Here is a 16293-nt window from a genome sequence, read left to right as displayed (position 1 = left end):
TTGAATTGATGCACAGATAGATAGATAGCTGTTTCTTTTAAAATTTTATCTAGTATTTTAAAAACTTGTATGTGCTCATAGTTTAAAATATAAAAGATAGTAAAGGATACACAAAACCCAAGCCTTCCTGCTGAGGCAACCAGTCCCAAGAGGGACTCTTGTGTCCTTAGTGAAGATTTATACCACTGTAGTGAAGAATTATAGACACCCACACTTTGCATTCTCACAGACAATTCTACCCTGTGCAATAATGCCATCCTGCCATATTGGTAGTTCTATAAACGTATCAACTATCTAAATAATATTTACTCATATAAACCTTGAGATGAAGCAAGGAAATTACTAACTATTGTTATACTTAAATTAAAAAAATATTAGGGAGGGCTTGGAGGTTAAGAGTACTTGCTATTCTTGCTGAGGACCTAGATTTGGTTCCTAGCACCTACACGGCAGCTTACAACTGGCCTTAACTCCAGCTTCAGGGGATCAAACATCCACTCTGGCAGCAGACACACATGGCACACATATATTTATACATGCAGGCAAACATTCATACACATAAAATAAAAGTAAATAAAAATATTGAAGAATAGATTTATGGAAGGGTGAGTCCCACCTTAGTGTGTTTTGCTCTCAGTTGTATTTTTATATCTATGTTGGACCTAGGAATGGTGTCCTGAACTAGGGTGGCTGTTCCCTGTACACATATGTGGGGAGTTGGAGCCTGACCTGAAGCTCAAAGGAAAGAGCATGAGAGGGCAGATTCTCAGATATCAGCATACTGTTACTAAGAGATGCCAAGGCGAATCAAAGACTTCTAACTCATGTTCAAGTTTACTGAAAATGCTGTAGAAATTTAAAAAATAGAAAGACATAGAACAGTATCAGAAAACAGGCTCTTGGATCCCTGCTTCCAATACAGCTTTACCAGTGGCTTTACTGAAGCAGAGACAGCAGGATCCTGAGATGTGTAAACTCACCTGCATGGCCTCCTGGTTTCTGCTAAAAGATGAGTCCAGCCTCTAGGTCTGTTCATATAGCCACGATTGTCTGTTAGATGACATCTTTTGTTTCTTTTTGTTTCTGCTTTTTCTACATGAAGTTTTGGAAGAATGTTGGAAGTTTTGAAATAAGAGGGAAGGTGCTTGGGCTGTTTGCTGTTGTGAGAGGCTAATGCTGGCTTTCAGACATGGTAGCTTTACAAGAAACACATTGCTGAGGCTGTCACGCTTGTGTTGGTTCGAGTCCTAACCCCCTTCCTATCTTGAAAAGTTAATAAAGGATTTATGTATGTAAATGTATACCATAATTTCTACAAAGGGTCCATCTTCCAAAAACAAGTTATCTTCTATTTTAATTTTTATTAATTCTTTGAGAATTTCATGCGTGAATAAAATATATTTTGATCATATTCATCCTTCCTGTAATCCCTCCCCATTATTTAGTTTTTCAGAGACACGTGACCGTCAATAATCATGAAGAACCCATTTGCACACCTTGCTGAGCCCTTGGACCCTGCCCAACCAGGAAAGAGGTTCTTCAACTTGAATAAATTGGAGGACTCAAGATATGGTGGGTGCACGGCTCTGTGATGTAATTGCTGTTAGCAGCTTGTTTCCTGCTGTATACCTGATCATGCGATTATGTAGCCTCTAGGAGAGAGTCAGAAGAGATCACAGGAGACAGTGGGCGAGTGTAGGTTAGATACACAGATACGCACATTCATCTCCAAATACGTATCTTACTGTCTTGTCTAGTTTGTAGTAGTACTTTTCATATATTTCAAGAAAGAATTTCCATTTTGTAAATAAAATAGTTTTTAGAATAAATTATTTTTATATGAAGTGGACATGCTGCATTATGTTTAAGGCATTTAATTGTAAATAGGTCATTTTTCTCATTTCTTGAGCATTAGTTTCTTAAGAAATATTATTCTGTGTACCTATGAAAATAGATATTGCTTGCTGCATATCATACATGAGAGTCTAGACTGATCATGAGCTGTGATGACTTAATAGGAATGTTTCTTTCTGTTACTGAATTCAAAATAAACAACCATTTAACATAAATAAATACACTTTTTCATCTAGTTTTTTGAGTATTTTCAACTACTGAATGTTTCTTAAGTCTGTTCACTGTACATAGTTTTCACCTTATATACATTTTAAACTTGTCAATCACTTGGCCCTCTTTCCCTTTTAGAAGAATAATCCGATGTCATGTATCAAGTTTATCTGAGGATTGGCTTTCAAGAGAGTTGTGAAAAGCAGGTGCCCTGTGGTTTGAGGTTATTAATGCTTTCTACCTTAATCCCCAGGACGCTTACCATTTTCTATCAGAGTTCTCCTGGAGGCAGCTGTTCGGAACTGTGATGAGTTTCTGGTGAAGAAAAATGACATCGAGAATATCCTGAATTGGAATGTCATGCAACATAAGAACATAGAAGTGCCATTTAAGCCAGCCCGAGTCATACTGCAAGACTTTACGTGAGCCTGCCACCTCTCTCTCTCTCTCTCTCTCTCTCTCTCTCTCTCTTCCCCACTCCCACCCTCTCTGCCTCCCTTGTCTGCCTCCCAAGAAAGTTTTTACTGTAGCAAAAATGCTTTGTCTCTGAGAAACCAGGAGATAAAAGGAAAGCAAGGGGCTCCTGGAACAAGAGAAGCCTGCTATGTCTCTAGTAGTCACCCCGCCTCACCAGTGACAGGGGTACCATCCTCAGGACTGATCACACTGAGAAGGGTAGAAGACAGCACGCAGGAGGGCTGTGTGGAGTCTCTTGTGTAGGCTGCTGTGCCTGCACACAGTTGTGTAGAGTCTCTGTGCAGGCTGCTGTGCCTGCACACAGTTGTGCCGACCGACCTCAGGGATAGACGAGGTGCTTCGTGAGGCCTGGCTTGCACTCGGCTTGCAGCCTGCTGCTCCTCAAATCTGTGCTGCCCCTTTTCTCCTCCCTCCCCCCACCCTCCTTAGGCCCCATTGCTCTCTTGCACAGCTTCACATCTACTTTCATGTAATACACATATAGACAGCGTTAGACATCTGCGTGAAACTTAGGAGCCACAAATGAGGGAAGCATACATTTGTCTTTCTGCCTGGCGTGGTTCACTCTATAGATTATCTCCATTAACTGCACATGGTTTAATTTTTAGGGTTAAATTTTATTCTTTGGGGCTAACATCATTTGTACTGTGTGCACCATAATACTGTTTTTATCCACTGCTCTTTCCTAGTTGGTTGCATAACTTAGCTGCTGCTACAGGGCCACAGTGAACGCCAGTGTTCAGTGTCTCTGTGATGTGTTGACTTGGAGACTAGGGTAAATACCCAGAAGTGGTATGACCAGGTTATTTGGAACATCTCAAAACCATTTAGGTAATTTTTTCTTTTTAAGGAATCCCTGTACTGACTGCCTTTGTGGATGTATATATATATAATGTATATTCCCATCCACAGTGTATGCAGTTCCCTTTGGTCCATGTCCTCGGTGTGTGTTGATGATTTTCTTAATGACTTCCACTTTGATTAGAGTAAAATGGAATCCCAATGTAATAAATTCACTTTTCTTTAGTGGCTTGGGAGGAACTAAACATTTTTATGTGTATATTGGCCATTTGTATTTTATCTTTTAGGAACTGTCTTTTCATTTCATTAGTCTTTTTATTGATTGGCTTGTTTGCTTGTTTAGTTTTTGAGATATTTACATATTCTAGATGTTAGTTCTCTGTCTGCTGTATCAATAGCAAAGATCATCTCCCATTGTGTTGGCTGCCCCTTCACTTTATAAGCTATTTCCTTTAATATGTGCAAACCTCTAAATCAAGTATGAGAAAATCTCCAGTGTTATTCTTTTTGCTTAGTGTGGTGGTTAGTGTTGTCAGCTTGACAGAATCACCTGGGAGGAAGGTCTCTGAAAATGTTTGTGACAGATTATCTTGATCGCATTCATTGATGTGGGAAGACCTGTCTTAATTGTGCGTAGGGCCATTCCCTAGGCAAGGGATCCCAGACTGTATCAGTGGACTGCTGTGTGAGAGTTGACCATGTGTTCTTAGCTCTCTTCTTGATCAACTGCCTCAGGCTCCTGCCTTGACTTCCCCATGAAGGACTGTACCAGGAGCCATGGGTTGCAGTTCACTGATCCCTTTCTCCCTTAATAAGTGGCGTTTGTCACCATTTATCACAGCAATGAGAAAGACGCTAAGACACCCTGGGTTGCTTTGACAGCCTGTGGTGTTTTTTGTGTCCGAGTGGATTTAATGTTGTATTTTTCTGTATCTGTGAAGAATAGCATTGGAATTTTGATGAGAATTACATTGAATCTGCAGATGATTCGGTAATATAGCTACTTTCACAACACTGATTCTTCCAATCCATGAGTATGGAAGTCTGACCATCTTTTAGGGTCCTCGGATTCTTTCTTTGGTGTTTTGAAGTTATGATTGTAGAGACCTTTCACTTCTTTGGTAAGTCTTATTCCAAGGTATATATCTACTCCTTTGAGTGGTCTAAAGTTGAAGGAGTGCTCTGGGAAGCAGTCACTCTAGTAGAGTTCTTGAGGGTAAACATACCAGTTTTCCCATGGTTCCTGTGTTTAAGATAATATATGATGAAGTTCTACAAGGAGGTTCTGCTCACTCATACCACTTGCCACCTATGTGATTTCTGCCCAAGGAAATACATGCTCAGAGCTTCACTTGTCTAAGTCACCTATTGTTAGCTCCTCTGAGGAGATGGTCCCTTGTCAGTTATTAGCACTGGCAAACCTGCAGAATGCAGTCGCACACCTTTATGGCTGTTTCATGCTTTCTTCTTTCTTTCCTTAGGGGTGTGCCTGCTGTGGTGGATTTTGCAGCAATGCGAGATGCTGTGAAGAAGTTGGGAGGGAATCCGGAGAAAATTAACCCTGTCTGCCCCGCTGACCTTGTAATTGACCATTCCATCCAGGTTGATTTCAACAGAAGGTAAGGAAGAAAACTTAGAAGGAGTGCCTTGGGTTTCTGCTTTGTGCAAGATATTAGAATATATAGCTTTTAAAAGTTTGTATACATGTTGGGCTGGTGATAGCCTAGCAGGTTGGGGTACTCGCTGCCAAGACGGAGGCCCTGAGTTCCATCCTTGAGACCCACATAGGAGAAGAAGAGAACCAACATGCATGCCTACACAAACCCATATACATATAAATAAGTAAACATAAGAAGGAGTTTTAATGTATGGATATGTCCTCTGACCTACACGTGAGGGCCATGGAACATGCATGCCCACACATACCCATATACATACAAGTATATGAAGGATTTTTTAAATGTGCATATGTATTTAAGAGTATCTGTAAGGTGTTGCCAGGAAATTGACTCGCCTGTGAATGATAGTGGGAGAGATGGACTGTGTGAACCCTGTTATGTTGTGTTTGCTTTGGATAGGAGTGGTCTGCATCTAGTGGCTTGACTATAGCTTGAAGTCTGATTCAGAGCACACGTGTATGTTTTCTCATGAGAGATTGTCGGTGCAAGCGCATGGCTGACATTGGAGGAGTTGGGTTGCTCTGAATCCACTGCAGCTTTGTTCCTGCTTTGTCCCAGTAGCTGTTGTGTCTCTGGCTACCCGGGCCTTGCCATAGTGTCTGCTTGACTTACCCTTCAGCTCCCCTGCTTGGGATAGATCCTCATCCTCTCCTGCCAAAATCCATCCCATCTTTCATAGCCAGTTTAAATCCCCATGTGTCAGAAATCCTTCATTAGCTAGCCTGTGTTGCGTTCGTCTTGCTGGACTCTGACTAGAGTGGACCCACAAGTCCATGGGAGTTCGGTGTCTGGAGTCGCCTGGTTTACTAGAATGGAGCTGTGCGTGTAATCTACACTTAACATAACTAAGGTTAACCTCAAAATATCCCTAAGTTAAAGGAGAAGTTAAGTTAGCATGACTGAGGTACCTTGAGATGGGGACAAACTAAATCTTGGAAGCTGATTGGTTATCTCCTTTTCATCTCTCTCTACCCCCAAGATATAGGTAGTAAAATGGCTTTTCAAAGAAATTGGAACACATGACTTTACAGTTGCAAACTAGCAACTTAATAACATCATAAACATTTAAGAAATGAGCAAATCTTAAGCAAACTATCTGTAGCATTTGTAATCCTAACCTGTTTTTCGGGTAACTGAAGTTCTGTGTTCACAGGTCACGTAGTGATGGCAGTCTCCTGTGCTGTCATGTTAGTGAACGTTCTGCCTTTGCTCTCATTCTTCAAAAGGCTTTGCTAGAACTGGGGAATGATTCTTTGGACTAGATGGCATCTAGATAGCAAACATTACTGTGCATCTCCAATACCGCAGGAGAATCTGGGAACACCTGAAAAAGTTAAACTTGAGAAGAAAAAACTAATGGCCTCTGCCCTTTGAATCAAAATGGTGTGGACAGGCAGGAAAGGGGTGAGAGGAAACACTACTATTTGTTCTTTCTCCATAAGGCAGAGTTTATACCATCAAGCCATGAAAGTTCTTATGCAGAGTTAGACATGAAAAATCACCTACTGCTGTATCAATGGCAGTAGGCAGTGAGAATTGCTCTTCTGACGTGCTTGCAGGTTGGTAGGATGGTGAGCTGACCCACCCAACCCCCAAGGGTGGTTGGGCAGCTCTGCCTCAAGTGACAGTGGCTGGGCAGGCTGGGGATGCTGATGTGCGGGGCACCTGGTGACAGCTCCATTCCCTTTGTGTTTCTTTGGCACACAGGCTAAAGAAGAAGGCAGTTTAAACACTGGGGGCGTGGGAGAGGGGCTGGAAAACCAAAGTGTGCCTTAAAGCTCTCTCAGCAGTTACAGAGCCACTTCTGTCCACAGTGATAATGATCCAGCAATACGGTTCAGTCAAAAATCAGGGTGGAAACTACAGTCCGGCTGTGGTAGGTAAGGTTATAGGACGCTGCTTCAGACATAGAGAAGCAGTCGGTCCGAGGAGCCTGCATCGGACAGAAGCAGGATGAGTATCTGTGAGTGGACAAGGGACTTCCCACGTCCTCTTAAGCAGTAAGAGTAGCAGTTTGTACTTTCATAATTCAAATACATTGGGTACATACAGTAACTTTAATTATAAGGAAATTATAATTCTGGATGTGTCAAATGTTTGACTAGAAAGACTTTTCTAAATTTAGAATTAAAGAAAGAAAATAAGGGAGATGTCTATAGATATTGTGCCTTTAAAAATAATAGGAAATAAATTATTTGCAAAAACTGTGGCAAAGGTTATATCTTAGTATGTAAACAACTGTGATCTCCTGGGAGACAGGATCAGGTGGAATTCCGTGTTATAACCAGGATAACCAGGCCAGCCAGTGCTGCATGGTTAGACTGTGTCTCAAAACAAAACAGAAAAGAAAAGGAATATGTAATCTACTTAGGAATATAAGACTCAGCAAATGATTTTGTAAAGAACAATATATATTTCCAGTTTTAAAAAAAAAAACTGTTCAAGAGCTGAACAGTATCAAAAGCTTTTTCAGTTTTGCTGGTGATAAAAAAGTGAAATAAATATTTTTTTTAATTTATTTTTTATTAGGTATTTTCCTCGTTTACATTTTCAATGCTATCCCAAAAGTCCCCCATACCCACCCCCCAAACCCCTACCCACCCACTCCCCCTTTTTGGCCCTGAGGTTCCCCTGTACTAGGGCATATAAAGTTTGCAAGTCCAATGGGCCTCTCTTTGCAGTGATGGCCGACTAGGCCATCTTTTGACACATATGCAGCTAGAGACAAGAGCTCCGGGGTACTGGTTAGTTCATATTGTTGTTCCACCTATAGGGTTGCAGTTCCCTTTAGCTCCTTGGGTAATTTCTCTAGCTCCTCCATTGGGGGCCGTGTGATCCATCTAATAGCTGACTGTGATCATCCACTTCTGTATTTGCTAGGCCCCGGTATAGTCTCACAAGAGACAGCTATATCTGGGTCCTTTCAGCAAAATCTTGCTAGTGTATGCAATGGTGTCAGCGTTTGGAAGCTGATTATGGGATGGATCCCTGCATATGGCAATCACTAGATGGTCCATCCTTTCGTCACAGCTCCAAATTTTGTCTCTGTAACTCCTTCCATGGGTGTTTTGTTCCCATTTCTAAGAAGGGGCAAAGTGTCTACACTTTGGTTTTCGTTCTTCTTGAGTTTCATGCGTTTAGCAAATTGTATCTTGGGTATCCTAAGTTTCTGGGCTAATATCCACTTATCAGTGAGTACATATTGTGCGAGTTCCTTTGTGATTGGGTTACCTCACTCAAGATGATGCCCTCCAGGTCCATCCATTTGCCTAGGAATTTCATAAATTCATTTTTTTAATAGCTGAGTAGTACTCCATTGTGTAAATGTACCACATTTTCTGTATCCATTCCTCTGTTGAGGGGCATCTGGGTTCTTTCCAGCTTCTGGCTATTATAAATAAGGCTGCTATGAACATAGTGGAGCATGTGTCCTTCTTACCGGTTGGGACATCTTCTGGATATATGCCCAGGAGAGGTATTGCTGGATCCTCCGGTAGTACTATGTCCAATTTTCTGAGGAACCGCCAGACTGATTTCCAGAGTGGTTGTACAAGCTTGCAATCCTACCAACAATGGAGGAGTGTTCCTCTTTCTCCACATCCTCGCCAGCATCTGCTGTCACCTGAATTTTTGATCTTAGCCATTCTGACTGAAGTGAAGTGGAATCTCAGTGTTGTTTTGATTTGCATTTCCCTGATGATTAAGGATGTTGAACATTTTTTCAGGTGCTTCTCAGCCATTCGGCATTCCTCAGGTGAGAATTCTTTGTTCAGCTCTGAGCACCATTTTTTAATGGGGTTATTTGATTTTTCTGGAGTCCACCTTCTTGAGTTCTTTATATATATTGGATATTAGTCCCCTATCCGATTTGGGATAGGTAAAGATCCTTTCCCAATCTGTTGGTGGCCTTTTTGTCTTATTGACGGTGTCTTTTGCTTTGCAGAAGCTTTGCAATTTTATGAGGTCCCATTTATCGATTCTCGATCTTACAGTACAAGCCATTGCTGTTCTATTCAGGAATTTTCCCCTGTACCCATATCTTCGAGGCTTTTCCCTACTTTCTCCTCTATAAGTTTCAGTGTCTCTGGTTTTATGTGGAGTTCCTTAATCCACTTACATTTGACCTTAGTACAAGGAGATAGAAATGGATCGATTCGCATTTTTCTACATGATAACCGCCAGTTGTGCCAGCACCATTAGATGCTGAGAAAGCATTTGACAAAATCCAACACCCATTCATGATAAAAGTCTTGGAAAGATCAGGAATTCAAGGCCCATACCTAAACATGATAAAAGCAATCTAGAGCAAACCAGTAGCCAACATCAAAGTAAATAGTGAGAAGCTTGAAGCAATCCCTCTAAAATCAGGGACTAGACAAGGCTGTCCACTCTCGCCCTACCTATTCAACATTGTACTTGAAGTCCTAGCCAGAGCAATTAGACAACAAAAGGAGTCAAGAGGATACAAATTGGAAAGGAAGAAGTCAAAATATCACTTTTTGCAGATGATATGATAGTATATATAAGTGACCCTAAAAATTCCACCAGACAACTCCTAAGCCCAATAAACAGCTTCAGTGAAGTAGCTGGATATAAAATTAACTCAAACAAGTCAATGGCCTTTCTGTACACAAAGGATAAACAGGCTGAGAAAGAAATTAGGGAAACAACACCCTTCTCAATAGTCACAAATAATATAAAATACCTTGGCATGACTCTAACTAAGGAAGTGAAAGATCTGTATGATAAGAACTTCAAGTCTCTGAAGAAAGAAATTAAAGAAGATCTCAGAAGATGGAAAGATCTCCCATGCTCATGGATTGGCAGGATCAACATTGTAAAAATGGCTATCTTGCCAAAAGCAATCTACAGATTCAATGCAATCCCCATCAAAATTCCAACTCAATTCTTCAACGAATTAGAAAGGGCAATCAGCAGATTCATCTGGAATAACAAAAAACCTAGGATAGCAAAAACTCTTCTCAAGGATAAAAGAACCTCTGGTGGAATCACCATGCCGGACCTAAAGCTCTACTACAGAGCAATTGTGATAAAAACTGCATGGTACTGGTATAGTGACAGACAAGTAGACCAATGGAACAGAATTGAAGACCCAGAGATGAACCCACACACCTATGGTCACTTGATCTTTGACAAGGGAGCTAAAACCATCCAGTGGAAATAAATATTTCTAATATCATATTATTTTATCAGTATAATTAAGATTACACCTTAATTATCAAAGTGTCATGAGGGAGACATTTATGTGCACTGCTAATAGCACTGTAATTGGAAATGATGAAAGCAATATGTAGCAGTACCTTCTAAGCTTCTGTGCCTCGAGGCTGCAGAGATGGCTCTTCTAAGTTTAGCTTCTAGCACTTACAGTAGGAGGCTCAACACTACCAGGAACTCCAGCTCTGGGGACCTGACACCCGTCTTTGGTTTCTGGGGGCACCTGCATTCACATGCACCAACAAGCACACAGATATACAACTAAAAATAAAGTGAATCTTTAAAAAGACAAGACAGTTTGCTGTCCTTTGTCCTGGGATTTCTGCATTAAAACATACTTCTGACTAATACTGGAAATTCAGAAGAAGCTCCTGGCGGGTGCCCTGGCTAGTTCTTTGTCACCTTGACACAAGCTGGAGTCATCAGAGAGGAGGGAACCTCAGCTGAGAAAACGCTTCCATACGGTCTGGCTGCAGGCAAGCCTGTGGAGCATCTTCTTAATTAATGATGGACATGGTGGGGGGCTCATCCCATTATGGATGTGGTCATCCCTGGGCTGGTTGTCCTGGGTTCTGTAAGAAAGCAGGCCAGCGAGCCACAGGCAAGCCAATAAGTGGTACCCCTCCATGGCCTCTGTATCAGCTCCTGCCTCCAGGTTCCTGCCCTTCTTGAGTTTCTGCCTTGGCTTCCCTGGGTGATAGACTGACACCTGAAAGTGCAAACTGAAATAAAGCCTGGCCTTCTCAAGTCGCCTTGGTCATGGTGCTTCTTCATAGCAGTAATAATCCTAAGGTAGCTAGCAATTAAAGCATTATTATAAATGAGAATCTAGACCCCTTCTCAATGCCCCACAAAAGGAAACAGCACAGTAAATGATGGCATACCCTGAAGTGGATTGCTGGGTGTCCCACAGTTACATTAATGAATAACGCTCAGAATGTACTTACGTTGTAGTTCGGTGTGCCAGAATCTAAGTTGTGTATATGAATCAACACATCGCAGTGATACCCAGAGAAGGTATCCCAGCCCACTACACATCCCCCTCTGGGGTTTTAACTCGTCTTTATTTTTACAACAAGAGACTATTATTTGATCATTTTAAAGGGTCATTCAAAAATACTCCCACAAAACCAGATAAGATCCAAAGGAAAACAAAACCAATCCCCCATTGGAGATGTTAGTGGGTTCCATACGGAACCATTCTCAGGTGCTGCCTCTCTCCCAAGCCCCGTTTAAGTTACAAGAGCACTGCTCAGTGGCTCTGTTTTGGAAAGTAGAAGTTACAATACCAAATAGTACCCTACGTGAGTAAGGATTTTCTGAAGTCCTACCACACAAGTAATAGTAAAGTCACCTCACAAAGTCAGATAGCTACTTCACCTTATAAGGAGCAAGCAATGGTTCTTAACCTGTGGGTCTTAACCCCTTTGGGGGTCAACCAAGCCTTTCACGGGGTCACATTGCAGATGTCCTGCATATCAGGTATTTACATTATGATTCATAACAGTAGCAAAATTACAGTTACAAAGTAGCAATGAAATGGTTTTGTGGTTTGGGCTTCACCACAGCATGAACTGTATTAAAGGGTTTCAGTTTTATGAAGCTTGGGAACCACTGTCTTAAGAGATTTGCAGCTGCTGAGAGCTTGATTTCCTTGTACCTCCTTCTTCTTCACGGCTGCCCTGCTGCCCTCAGATCCCAAGTGCTCACACCATGGATGCCTCTGGGCTCACACACACTGTGGATGCCTCTGGGCTCACACTATGGGTGCCTCTGGGCTCACACACACTGTAGATGCCCCTGGGCTCACACTGTGGATGCCTCTGGGCTCACACACACTGTGGATGCCTCTGGGCTCACACTGTGGATGCCTCTGGGCTCACACTGTGGATGCCTCTGGGCTCACACTGTGGATGCATCTGGGCTATCTTCTTGATTTTTCCCTTCCCTTTAAGTGTTGACCTTCATCAACTATTTTCTTCTTCTTTTTTTTTTAAATGGACCTTTTTCATTTACATGATCGTAATGTAAATGGTATCAGGAAAACTTAAGATGCAATGGTGAATGTTGCATACAAATTCAAATCTAGTGCATGCACACTAGGTATGGAGAGGTCAGTTTGTGTAAGAGTCAGTTCGGGAGGCTGGCCATGCTTCTCCTCATAACTAGTATGTTGCTGCCATGTGTCCTGTGTTTATCTCACTAGCATCCCTGGTTTTCCCTGGTTTTTTCACAACAGTTAATAACTAGGTTTCATGAGTATGAAAGCTATTTCTCTGGGAACATTACTTGTGAGTTTCTAGGCTCTATTCCATGAAAGTTTCAGGAACTACAAACATTAATTTGTATTAAATAATTAAGGAGATTGTTATCACTTCTGTTTATGAGGCCATTCGGGGACTTCATTAGTTCTCTAGATTGGAGCGGGGCATGTTGACACATTGGTAATCTTAGGACCTCGAGCGCTGAGGCAGGATGAGGAGCTTGGAGCCTGTTGTCTACACGAGACCCTGTCCCCCCCAAACAAACAAAAAAAACCAAAGAGCTCACTAGGTCGGACTAATTTAGGAAAGTTTTGAGTGGTAGTAAAATTAAATAAATTCCAAATTTTTGAATTCTAGGTCTATTGGTTCATTCTGGTAACCACAGCAAGGCACACTGAGCCACACTTTTGCTTTTGCTTTCATGGTGTTAGCTTGTTAGCCTGAGCATTTCTGGCTCTTAATCATTTTGTGAAGACCTCTGTGGTCATTTTGCCCAACATCTTCAGGGGCAAGCATTCTATTCTCTTCATTCCACGTTTCAGCTGCAGCGTCCTCCTGATGCTGAAAGTTAAGAAAACAGAGAGGTGACTAGAGTCCAGGGGTGCTCATGTGTCACAGGAGAGAGGCGGGTGCTCATGTGTCACAGGAGAGAGGCCACCAGCCATGTAATGAGTCACAATCTCACCTGTACTGGTAGAAATAATATTTGGAATCCCTTCTCTGCTGTTCTTTTCAAAATACGTTTAACAGACCGGTGTTGTACCCATATTTATCCAATAAGCCAGTAAATTTCAAAGAGAAAGTTTAATGAATATATGACTTCAATGCAATTACTAAGCGTGGTCACACCCGAGAAGGGTCGGATAATCCTGACGGAGCCAGAGGGCTCTCCAGAGGGCCACTCGGTCAGAATCCTGAAGCACCCAGACCAAGGGGGAGAAAAGCCAAAATATCATCCTAAGAGAGGACAGCGTGTAGGATTTTCAGAGATTCTTATGGTGGTGACCCTAAGGTTGGACTGGAGAATATGAAGGGTCTGGAAAAGCAAGGTTCAGGTCAGGCTGAAGAATTGGCTTTTTAAAACAAAGGATTTATAGTGTATTAGAATATGGCAGGCCGATAATGGTGTGCACATGTAGGAGACTCAGTACTAGTGGAGATATGGAAGTGAGTCTAATGGACTGAGACGCTAACTGGGGCTACATTGATGGTAAAGGCTTTGGTAGATGAGCTGTGAACAGATAGAGGAGGAAGATGTAGGAAGGCGGGCAGAGTATTAGGGTGTCCCCGATGCACATGCACCAGGGCAGGGAGAGACAGGCAGGCAGGAGCCAGAGGCCTGGAAGCCTCAGGAGGAGCAGGAGCTGGTGAAGCTGAGGAGTGGGCCGTGTATCTAAAGGGCCTGCTGATGTAGGTGCCTGCACTGGAGTCCTGCCGTGTTCTGCTCCAGCTGGGCCTCTCCTTTCTCCATGTCTTTCTCTGCCTTCCTCTAACATGTAAATGCTCAGGCATTCAGTTTCTCAATAGGATCAATACCTTTTTGTTTGTTTGTTTGTTTTTACAAAGTTGAGAAGTAAATATTTCAGGCTTTGGTAGCCACATGCTATCTCTGTCATATAACCCATCCCCAATCTTTAAAACAGAATCATTCTTTGGGGATGAAGCATCTACAGTATTGCGCTGAATTCAGCCCTGGAGCTAGAGTTTATAGACCCCTGCTCTGCTGTCTCTCAGAAATTAATTTCATTAGAATATTCATGTCACAGTGTGGGAACAAGGTCACTATATTCACTAAATGTGTTTTGGGGACATGCTGGCTGTTTATATCTATAAAAACACAGCTCTCGAACTTCAAAAGGAATATGATATTTATTCCCATGGCCTAGAAGTGTGGACGTGGGTTGACTCTGAATGGTATGCTACACTGGGGAAGTGGTTATATAAACACCTTCGTGAGCCAGTGCGTTTGCTATATATGTTGGCAGGGACACCAGATAGGCAGGGTTCAGAAATCAGGACCTCTGATGATGATCATAGATGTTGTCTGACATGCTTAGCTTTTCGAATGATAGAAGTTAGTGATCTGTTAATAACTTAAAACATCCCAAAGGCTAGGTCAGAAGCAGAGGTGCGTGATGCATAGCTGTTGAAGGAACTAATGATAGCCGCCTAAGATAATTTTAGCTCTGGGTCTGCAACATTCCAACTCTGTCCAACCAAATGGTTCTACTCAGCCAATCAGTGTCGACACCAGGGAGCTTTTTTTCACATCTTCTTCCCAAGAATATCTGTGTAATTTCCCCTGGCTGGCTCCCTTCATCTTTCTGCCTGGATTGATGTCATTTCCTCCTTTCTGGAAGCTTTGCTGGTCGGAGTTCATGCCCTTTCTGCATACTCCTGTGACATCCAGGGTTACACGTGCAGAGTTAGTAATAACACTCCAGCCTTGCTTGGCTCCTTCTCTTTCCTGCCAGGCCCTGAGCCTGCGGAGCAGGGAAGATGCAGCCTGTGCGTTCTCAGTAGCTGATTGGTGAGTGACAGGAAGGACTGAGGGTGAAGTGGAGTCTGGGAAACAGTCACACTGGGATTCAGATGACAGTTCATGATTGACCAGTCATCTGACCATGACAACTCCTCCCTCCTCCCTGTGTTGCTTCTGCAGGTTGTGATGAGGACACGGTGAGACAGTAAGATCCAAGGGACAGTGTTGGGTGGGTGTGGGGGTAAGAGTGTGGACACCGATCCAGATGCCGAGATCTCACCACCTACTAGCTGCACGGCACCCGGCAGCTTTAACTTCATTCTCATTTGAAACGCATACGTTAGTAGTGCTCAACTCAAAATATCATTTTGGAGATTCAATGAGAAAATTAATCAAGCAGTTAGAATCGTAGCTGTTTCCCAGTGATGTCATTATAGTAGTCATAGCAATGTCATCATAGGTAGTGATTATATAATGAGTGGTCTCAGCTGCTTAGTGTTTCCTCATAGTCCATATGCAGACTGTGAGTGCCTTCTGTGTGCTAAACATGCAGAAGTGCGATTAGTCTACCTGAGTGACCCTGAATAAACCTCTGCATGCGACCTGGGGTTTACAGTTGTTCGTGGAGAGCAGCCGTCTACATAAACCCCAGTATGAAAGACAGGAGGTGCCGGGCGTGGTGGCGCACGCCTTTAATCCCAGCACTCGGGAGGCAGAGGCAGGCGGATTTCTGAGTTCGAGGCCAGCCTGGTCTACAAAGTGAGCTCCAGGACAGCCAGAGCTATAAAAAGAAACCCTGTCTCGAAAAACCAAAAAAAAAAAAGAAAGACAGGAGATGTGGATTCTGATCGCAATGGGCCTGGCCATTGCTCTCTGCTTTCTCCAGCATGAACACATTAGCATGGCCCCACATGTGGCTCAGTGGAGAGAGGAGAAGCAGGCATGTCCCTGCTGCTCTTGGCATCCATGTCTTGAATTTGTCCCTAGAGTCAGACTTAGGGACTTAACTTTCAATGGATTTCCACCATGCTGAAGGCACGTGCACCAGGTCAAAGGTAACATGCGTTAGCAGCTTGTCTCAGTTTCCCAGCAGGTGATGGGGACTGTGTACCAGCCTCAAACCTGTCTCACTGATCATCACCAGCAGGCTGGATGGGTAACATGCGAGGCCTTGCAGTTTATACAGCCAGTCTTTCCTTTCTGACAGGGCAGACAGTTTACAGAAGAATCAAGACCTGGAGTTTGAAAGAAATAAAGAACGATTTGAATTTCTAAAGGTATGGGCCAGAAT

The 16293-nt window shown here is 42.7% G+C and overlaps 1 protein-coding gene across 1 annotated transcript in view; it reads left to right on the top strand.

The window, feature by feature from the left end:
- The window catches only part of Aco1 (aconitase 1), a 58042-nt gene that overhangs the window by 18953 nt on the left and 22796 nt on the right, over positions 1-16293 (top strand). The window contains exons 2-5 of the mRNA XM_021159519.3: positions 1446-1572; positions 2318-2486; positions 4824-4961; positions 16210-16279. Of these exons, the coding sequence (XP_021015178.1) occupies positions 1476-1572; positions 2318-2486; positions 4824-4961; positions 16210-16279 (474 nt within the window). The 5' untranslated portion in view covers positions 1446-1475. The remainder of the gene's footprint in view (positions 1-1445; positions 1573-2317; positions 2487-4823; positions 4962-16209; positions 16280-16293) is intronic.

Source organism: Mus caroli, unplaced genomic scaffold, assembly GCF_978045245.1.
Source record: "Mus caroli unplaced genomic scaffold, Mus_caroli_1 scaffold_6, whole genome shotgun sequence".
Taxonomy (NCBI): domain Eukaryota; kingdom Metazoa; phylum Chordata; class Mammalia; order Rodentia; family Muridae; genus Mus; species Mus caroli.
This window is presented reverse-complemented; position numbering and strand designations above follow the sequence as displayed.